We start from the raw sequence: 9,655 nt of genomic DNA, 5'->3' as shown, positions 1-9,655 counted from the left end.
GGGCGTGGGGGAGGGGAGCTCCGGGGGGAAGAGTCCTAACGATGAGGAGCCGTCCAGGAGGAACTCCAGAGACGCTACCTGGAGGACAACAGGGGGGGGAGGGGCGACAGCTGAGATTGGACCGGTTCTGGACTTCCTCCAGAACCTGACAGATTCTGACACTTCCCACTTCTCTGCCTGCTGGGATTCCTCATGCACAGACCCAAGTCCTCGGTTCTGGAGCAGCTGGGTCCACTAAGGAGAACATCCTGGTTCTGGACCGGGTTCTGGACCAGGGGGAGACAGTCTGGGAATGTTTCAGGAACCTCTGAGGTTCTGGGTCCTGAACACGGCCAGAACAGGAGGTCCAATTTGTGCCAAGGACATGATGAACCCAGCATGGAGGCTTCAGCTAGTGCATGGGTCCACTGGGGGGCGCCAGAGGACGAGCTGGTGAGCAGAACCAGGATGAGAACCAGGACCTGGTTTGGGTCTGTGCACAGAAACCTCAGAAGAAGAAAGCGGGTCGCCATCAGGAGGAACAGGAAGTTCAGAAACAGAAACCACAGAAGAAGAGTGAGACAGATGGAGGGACAGAGAGCAGCTGACAGAGACTCTGACCGGACCGGACCGGACCACTGAGCAATGAAGTTCTGAAACGGGTCACATCATAAGAACAGCAGCATGCTGGTGGTTCTGGTCCGATCCAGAGGATGGACCGGTACCAGCCAGGTTGGTTTTTAATGATGTGACGATGCAGACGGGACCGGAGACACTGAGCAGACGAGACATGGATCAGAACCCAAGACAGCAAACAGAACCATCGGAACCGTCTCAGCTGGGTCTCATTCTGAGTCCGATCAAACAGAACAAACCCAGACGGATCAGAGCTTCAGAACCAGAAACACATCGGGGTCCAGCAGAACCAGCCATCAGAACCGGACCACCCTTCAGTGAAGAACCGGCTACTGAGAGAAGACAGAAGCTTCTCCAGGACAGCCTGTCCAACTCCCGTCCTCAGAGACAGACGTCCTGCATGTGTCCAACAGGGGCGGGACCTGACGGACCTCCAGCTGGTTCTGCTTCCTACCGACCCGACCACTGGGTCCAGATGTTCTGATCCGGGAGCAGATCTAAAACATGCAGGACACCGCTGCTCTGGGGACACAGACTGATGTTTTAGCAATGCTAACCATGCTAACAAATAATGCTAACTATGCTAGTAGCTAATGCTAACTATGCTAGTAGCTAATGCTAACACTGACAAATATATGTTGCCTGTCATTCTAGTAGCTGCGAACCATGGCTAATATCTACTGCTAACCATGCTAATAGATAATGCTAACCATGCTAATACCTGTTGATATTTAAAGTTTTCACCTTTAGTGGATTCTGATAATTTGCAGAAAAGATGCATCTGCAAAAACCTTCCGTCAACATGTGAAAAGGGTTCAATAGTTATTATTGTTATTATTATCATTTCAGAATTGGATGAATTGGGTCGAATAGAGTTACAGTAAACTGTTCACTGGTTTCATCATGTTTAATTACTGAGCAGAAGTTTGGAGCAAAACTTAAAAAAGGAAAGCAAAAAAATCATTAAAAATACTATAAAAAGGGCCATGAGGATAATTAATAACAGCTACAAAGGTCATACAAATTCACCATTTTTAAAATAAAAATGATTATAATTTCCTGACCTGGTTAAGTTTCAAACATCACTAAACGAGCTCCTGCCTGAGAATATCCAGGTTTTTCAATAGAGAGGAAAAAAATCTAAATCGTCTTCATGTCCTTTAAAACGTTTGGAGGGAAACTGTGGGATCTTTGATTACTAAGCCATTAGACAGTTATTTCAATCATCAACTCATGTGATGAATCCACTCAGCCGGGCGGAACCAGGGTCCAACCGGACCAGATGAAACCAGAACATGGAGGTTCGCTTTCCTCTGAGTCACCACTGGGGGGCAGCACCGCGCCGTCCTGACCCTGAACAGGAAGTGACCCTGAGTCCGGTCTAAACTCCCCAGACTGAAACATGAAGCAGCAGAACATTATGACCAGGTCAGAGGTCAGAGCTGCAGTATTCCAGCTTCCCAGCAGGAAGAAACGACTCGACTCACCAGATCCTAAAGATGAACCGTTTTCTGATGCCTGCTCTGGTTTCTATAGGTATATTTCACTCCAGTGGGTGTTTCATTTACAGATATTAAACCAGAGTGACTCTGGCGTTGCCATGACAACCAAACATTACAGACATCCAGAGTAGGATGAATGAGCATCCAACCAGAACCCACCAGAACCGGTCCCAGCTGGTGGCCATGAGGTACTACTACTTCATCATCTTCCTCCAGCGCTAGCAGCTAGCTCGCTAACATCTGCTCCAGGTGAGAGCAGGACACATGCTACTGGCCAGACGCATTATGGGTAGGAAGGATCCATGAAGTCATTAATTTGAGTCTGTGATGATGATGATGATGATTATGATGATGATGATGATGAAGAGCAGCATGGACCATAATATTAAAATCATCCTGAGTTTATCCAGAGGTCATAACCCCCCAGTGGACATCAGGTGATACTGCAGCTCCTGCAGGACGCGACACGCTGAGGTAAAAACCATGACCTGGATTACACCTGGATGACCTGGATTACACCTGGACTACACCTGGATGACCTGGATTACACCTGGATGACCTGGACTACACCTGGATGACCTGGACTACACCTGGATGACCTGGATTACACCTGGATGACCTGGACTACACCTGGATGACCTGGATTACCTGGACTACACCTGGATGACCTGGACTACACCTGGATGACCTGGACTACACCTGGACTACACCTGGATGACCTGGATTACACCTGGATGACCTGGACTACACCTGGATGACCTGGACTACAGCTGGATGACCTGGATTACACCTGGATGACCTGGATTACACCTGGATGACCTGGATTACACCTGGATGACCTGGACTACACCTGGATGACCTCAGAGCAGCTTCAGAGCCTGATGAATCACATGAAGGCAGCAGAGACAGAAACATCCTCCATCCTCCCTCTGATTGGCTGATGGCTAAGCCCTCAGCTGCAGCCAGGAGGTCAGAGGTCACAGGAGGCCATCCTGACTGGAGGAGCTCCAGCTGATGTGGGTTGGGGGCAACAGGAACATGAACAGGTAAACACATCCAGCATGATCAACAGATGGACAGAGAGACAGGAAGAGGAGAAACTCCAGATCTGAACCACCAGTCCTCAGGGTTAACTGGATCCGGATCCAGACTGGATCTGAGTCCAGATCCAGTCTGAACTGCATCTCAGAGTGCTGCTGCCCTGTAGACCTGAGGATCAGATCCAGATCAGGATCTGGATCCGGATCAGCTGTAGCACGGAGGAAGTGTTAGGCTCCGCCCCCTACCTTCATAGGTGAGATGTGGGCGTGGGTGACGTATCCGTGGACGTTCTCGATCTGGTTCAGGTTCTTCTCGGCGACCTGGACCAGCTCTGGCCCCGCCCCCTCCTCCATGAGGGGGGGGGAGCTCTGGTCCTGGGGGGACGAGTCCTCATCGTGGTGCCGGTACTTCTGGGGAGGACAAGAAGGAAAGCGGGTCAGTGAGCCCCGAGTTCTGACTGACAGGCTTCCGCAGAACCTGCAGCAACCAGAACCCGGCCGAGATCAAGATGAACTGAGCCCAAAATGCTAGGTTCTGACCCGTTTCAGGACCAAAAGATGGGATGAATGGAAGCATGAGGAGAAAATCCAGAACCATTTAACCTGAATGGTTCTGATCCGGATCGGTTCTCTACAGAATCGATCCATTTAAAGTTTGTAGAGTCATTCAATCAGGAGGCACCGGTCCGACCCGGAGAACGGTCAGGGGAATGTCTCAGATGTTCTAACTCTGGCTGGTTCTGACAGAACCCAACAGAACCAACAGAACCGGGAACACGGTGACGGGCTGAACCAGCATCCATCAGACTGGTTAAACTGGACCAGTTATTGATTTATGATCGATATCTTTATAGATCAATAATCCTCAGAGGGAGATGAAGCAGCTGGAGCATCAGGAACCTGAAACATTCAGTTTAAATGAGATTTAAGAGAAAAATAATTTAGATTTTTGCTCCTAAACGATTCTCTCCTAAAATAACCAAATGATCCAGAGAAGAAGTTAAAAACGAGCTGATGCAGGTCAAAGGTCCAAAGCTCCTGGATTGGTTGCCATGCAACCAACAGCCAATGGTGTGTCTAGCAGCAGACTTCCCAACATGCATTTCCTTAAAACATTTCAGGATATTTTCACATCTGGTTTGCTTTAACAGGACAGTTTGTTTCCCAGTCGGTCCAGATTTGGACCAGACTGACCAGAACAGAACTACAGACAGCAGGATCATCTGGGTTTACTTCCTGGTTCTGGTTCCGCCCCGCCTCCATCGATTCTGTCATCAAACATCATTTCTGAGTGAAGATCTTTGTTTACAGATTATCGACCCAATATGAGAGCAAACCACCAAATACAGAAATGAAAGTCTGGTTCTGGTCCGACAGACTTTCCTGCTGTCAACAAATCCTGAAGTTACAGAACAGAAACCCCGACAGTCAGCAGGTCAGTGAACGCCTCACAGAAACCCCGACAGTCAGCAGGTCAGTGAACGCCTCACAGAAACCCTGACAGTCAGTGAAAGCAGCGCAGGGAGAACCGGGTTCTCAGTGGAACCAGAGCAGAACTAATGGAGGAGTGGCAGATCCACGGCTCTCACACACCTCCTCTTCCTCCCCCCCCTCTTCCTCCTCTCTGAGCTGTGAGGAAGAGGAGGGGGAGGGGTCCCGGCCGTCTCGCTGCTATAAATAGGAGCAGCAGAGAAACAAGGAAGATGAAGCAGACCGGACCAGAACCAGCAGAGCCCTCTGGTATCTGGGTTCAGTTCTGCTGCTCTGAGCCGGAGCAGAACCTCCATGTTGGTACCAACCAGAACCAGCAGAACTCCACATCCCAGACAAGGTTCTGGTTCTGCTCTCAGTGAAACAAAGCCCAGAACCTGGTTGACAAGCAGCCAATCAGAACCCTGGTTCTGGACTTTGACTAGGCCACTGCAGAACTGCAGCTCTGGTTCTTCTCTTTTCTAGTCAGTCTGTTCTGGATCTGCTGTTGTGTTTGGACCCTGGTTCTGCTGATGACCCGGTGTGGACCCAGCTTCAGCTGGACTCATCCTGGATCTTTGGTCTACAGGTGGAACCCAAACATCCCGGCCCACAGCATGACCCCTCCACCACTGTGCTGGACAGTCAGGGAACTTCAGCTGAACTGGGTTCTGGTTCTGTCTGGCATGGTCCCATCGGTCCCAGAGTCTGGAGCTTCATCCAGCCTGGCGGCCATCTTGTTTGTAGAGAACAGGTTTTGTCCTTCAACCCTTCCAGGCAGCCATGCTGGCTCAGAATCCTGACCTTTGACCCCTGGCAGTAGGAGATGGAGCTCAGGTCTCTGCCCTGCAGCGTGGAGCGCCCGCCCCAGTCGATCCGGCCGATCAATCGGGTTAATTAAGAGGAAGAGGAGCGGAGCCTTCATCACCGATCTGCAGAGTCATCGGGTCGGTTCTGCTGCAGAACAGAACCAGGTCCAACCAGGTGCTCAGGTTGAGAGAGGTTCACTGCCCCTCTGATAAACACAGGATTTACCATTTTATTCCTTGGTGACCTCTGACCTCTTGAAGAAGTTTTAAAGGTCACCTGTTTCCTTTCAACAGGTTAGCATAGATCTATGGGCTACAGAATGTGTTCATTACATCTTTTGTACAAAATAATTCTCAGTTAATCAGATTTTTTCCTGCTCAGTTCTGATTGTTGATCTTTCAGAATGACGTTTTAGAGTCTCTGTCTCTTTAAATCCAAATGAGCTTCTGCTGCTGGCCACGCCTCCCAACTCAATGTTTACACTCACGTGAAAATGGCTGCAAACAGATGTGCAACGATGCAACTGTGCATCTTTGAAAAGCAGAATTGGAGCCTCCTACACAACCAACCAGAATGCAGCAAGTGGTTTCTGGATGGTAAGTCAACAACAGAGCTCCTGTCTTTTCCAGCAGCCATTGTAAAGCACGTACAGCTCTGCTGTTGCTAGGTGACGGGCTGGGCTTCACTGAAACGGCCGATGTTCTTCAGAACTTGTCAGGTTGCTTATTGTCTCAATCTGGAACAGAAACTAAAACCACTAAACACGCCGAGGGCTGCAGATCAGCTGTTATGGTATCGATTTGTTTAGATGACGATACGATATGTTGATATCACAATACAAATTTATTTAAGTTTAATTCATTAATCTGATCAATATGATGAAATATCAACTCACATTAAAACAAAAGGATGTAACTTTACCGATTTACAGGAATGAAATGAAAAGTTAAAAATTTCAAACTAAAGATATGATCTGGATATTTACATTTTGTATGAATGTAATCGGGTCGTTGATCATTTAATCCATGGATCTATTGATCCTCACCTACAGCTGACCTGAGGTCACCAGGTCATCCAATCTCCAACACAACCAGAAGATCATCCTGATTATTTCATGTTTTTTATTTTCTCCCTGAGAGTCAGATCGTTCACAAAGCATCATGGGTAATTGGCGTCAGGAAGCTCCTCCAGGACTCTGTTGTTGTTTCCTGTGGAGCACATGGACCTCACACATGCACCGCCACGCCTGCCGCCGTTGGCCAATCACAACTCGGCCCTGCAACTCAGCCGGCCTCCGATTGGTCAGCTCACAGAGGGAGAAGCAACAGGCAGCTCCAGCAGCCAATCAGGAGACGGCAGGTCTAGTGGCTATAATACGAGGTTTTAATCCCTGAGCTGGGTCTGACAGGTGCAGGACAGGAAGCAGGTCGGGAATCTGCAGGATGTTCCGGGTCGGAGGTTCCGCTGAAGCCCGGAACACCACGGCACCGCCGCTCCGTTACATAACCACAGCAGAACCGGGTCAGAACATGCTGTTCTGAAGGAGGAGCGTCTCCAGAAAACCAGCATCAACCCCGGCTCGGGTCAAAGGTCACCGGCCCAGTTAAGGTCCAGTTCACTGACCTTAGAATGTGGATTTATTCCAGCTGTTCCCAAAACCAACCGACTGGCTGGAGGACGTTCCCCTGCAGATCTGTCAGAACCGGGCCCTGGTCCAGAACCACCAGCAGAACCGGTCCGATTCTGGCTCTGGATGTCCTCCAAGCAGAGCGGACCACCACAAGGTCCGACTGACAGAACAGAACCCAAACGGACCGCAGCTGGATGCCCGGTCCAGATCCAGGAACAACAGAACCAGAACCTTTACTGGACCAGTGGAATGATCCTGGAGTCTGAGGAGTGCAAAATTCTCCAGAACCGGACCTGCTGGGCCCTCTGGACTGAGACCCGGCTTATAACTGTGATGCATCAACAGAACCAGGACAGAACCAAAACTGACTGTGGCCCGGACCCAAACCGCACCACGCGGACCCAGAACCAGAACCAAATGGGATTCCGGCCCAGAATCAGACTGGACCAGAACCAAACGGGATTCTGACCTGGAATAAAACAGGACGCGGATCCAGAACGAAGCAGGACTCTAACCTGGACCCAAACCCAACTATGACCTGAAGCCAAACAGGACTCTGATCCAGAACCAACCATGACCCGGCCCGCGTCCTGACCCACCTTGCAGCCGAACATGAGGGAGATGGTGCTGCTGCTGCAGGCCACCTTGCAGTGGCAGAGCATCGGGGAGAAGCATTCCCCCCTGCCGGATCCGGGGGACTCGGCGCCGGGACACCGGGCCGCCAGCCGGCTCCTCCGGGAGCGCCGCCGGCTCCTCGCGCGCCGCCGCCCGCTGCCATTGCTGCTGCCGCCGGCCGAGCTGCCCCCGCCTCCTCTTCCTCCTGCCTCTCCTCCTCCTCCTCCTCCTCCGCTGCTGCTGCTGCTGCTGCTGCTCCCTGCTCTCACCATCCGCCCTCATTCCTGGCGTCGCTCCATGGCGGCGGGGAGGAAACGACCCCCAGAGCTCTTCCTGCATCCAGGGAGAACCCCCCCAGGATGAGCGGCGTGTTCTCTGCTCTCAGGCTGCGGCTCGGCTCCCTCCGTCTCCGTCCTCCTCTCTGAGCGATGAAGAGCGCTCCGGCGTCTGCGTGAAGCTCCGCTCTGTGGGGGCGTGAGCGGGGGGGGCGGGGGCGACAGAGGCTGGTCACATGACGCATCGGAAACGAGGCGCGCGGGGGGGGGGGTGTCCTGAGGCAAGGTAGAGCGATGTAGGACAGAGGAAGAGGAGGAGAGGAAGAAACAACGATGAAGAGGAGGGATGAAGGCTGGAGGTGAGGAAGAGGAGGAACTCAGGAACTTTTGTCTCTTGGTGTTCGGTCCGGTCCACTGAAGAGACGGATTCTAGAGGTTCCAGAACCTCACCAACGGTTCTGATTTCCTGCCAAGTTCTGACCCGGCAACGCTACAGGAAGTGAGCCTCCGGTTCTGTTGGACTGATCAACTGGGCCGGGTTCTGAGCTCCTCCAGGTTCTGGATGAATTCAATTCGAGGTGTTTTTCTGTTTCTCTGTCAGATCAGAACCGGTACAGGACCGGCCCAAACTGGACCAGCTATTACTGGACACCACATTCAGAACCACAGCAGAACTTTCTGAAGACGCAGGTTCTGTCTATCAGGGTCATTTGGACCCACAAGCTTTTTACTCCATGCGCGGTCTGGTGGGTCGAACTGACCCCATGTGAGCTTTTAAAAGTTTCGGGAACTGACGGTCTGACGGGACGACCCTTCGCTGCCCGACTCCAAACCACAGGAAGGTTAAAACACAACGAGCTGCAAGCGTATTGGACAGGCTGGAAAATCACATGAACCAATCACACGTTCACACATCAACAGGCTGACCAATCAGCATTCAGGGGGCGGGGCTTCCGCTTCAGATTTAAAGAAGAAACATCTAGAAGTGGCAGATTCCCAGGGGAGGGGTTAAGTGTGGGAAGGGGCGGGACTGAATGTGGAAGGGGCGGGGCCACATGTCTCCAGTTACGAAAAGCATCAATTATTTCAACTAGAAACCAAACTGGGCCTCAAGAGGACAACAAGATCCAAACTGGGATCGAATTAAACCCAAACTGGGCCCTTCAGTGGGCTGCAAATGGAGTCGGTCTGAACTGGCACCTGGTGCCCAGAATTGGACCCCTAGAGGAGTTCTACTGGGCTATACTGGTTCCCAACAGGAAGACAATTGGGGTCCAAAATGGGCTCCAAACAGACACTTAGTGGTCCATAAATGGACTTCTCAGTAGCACTTCAACATCTAGGGGGCGATAAAGTGCTGCTTTATACACTTTCTACTCAGAGAAGAAGCTTTTATTTCAGCAGGAAATAAAAGTAGTTTCTGTTTCTTTGCTGTTCCACTCCTCACTTCAAACCAAACCTCATCATCTCTCTTCTTCTGCTCTTGATGTGTTGCTCTGTCTGGTCTGCTCTGTGTGGCGCCACCTTCTGACCGGAGGTGTTACTGTTCCTGCACACCCAGAGGCCGGCTCCATTGTTTACTATGCAGGTAGAGAGGAGGGGAGGAGCGGACCGGATCCCTGATGGACTGGATCTGGAGCGGACCGGATCCCTGATGGACTGGATCTGGAGCGGACCGGATCCCTGATGGACTGGATC

At 51.3% G+C, this 9,655-nt stretch overlaps 1 protein-coding gene across 12 annotated transcripts in view; it reads right to left on the bottom strand.

Annotated features, from left to right (window-relative positions):
- dlg1b (discs large MAGUK scaffold protein 1b) overlaps positions 1-9,655 on the bottom strand; it is a 91,601-nt gene that overhangs the window by 27,952 nt on the left and 53,994 nt on the right. For 11 of the 12 annotated variants that reach the window (XM_015041074.1, XM_015041075.1, XM_015041077.1 and 8 more), the window contains one exon: positions 3,404-3,568. In XM_015041074.1, coding sequence (XP_014896560.1) covers positions 3,404-3,568 — 165 coding nt within the window. Of the gene's footprint in view, positions 1-3,403; positions 3,569-7,666; positions 8,179-9,655 lie in introns of those variants that run through there. The other variant, XM_015041080.1, reaches the window with a different exon arrangement.

Source organism: Poecilia latipinna, unplaced genomic scaffold (assembly GCF_001443285.1).
Source record: "Poecilia latipinna isolate Pla-1442-1.1 unplaced genomic scaffold, P_latipinna-1.0 Scaffold537, whole genome shotgun sequence".
NCBI classification, from domain to species: Eukaryota; Metazoa; Chordata; class Actinopteri; order Cyprinodontiformes; family Poeciliidae; genus Poecilia; species Poecilia latipinna.
The sequence above is the reverse complement of the archived record's forward strand: the minus strand, read 5'-3'. Positions and strand labels throughout refer to the sequence as shown.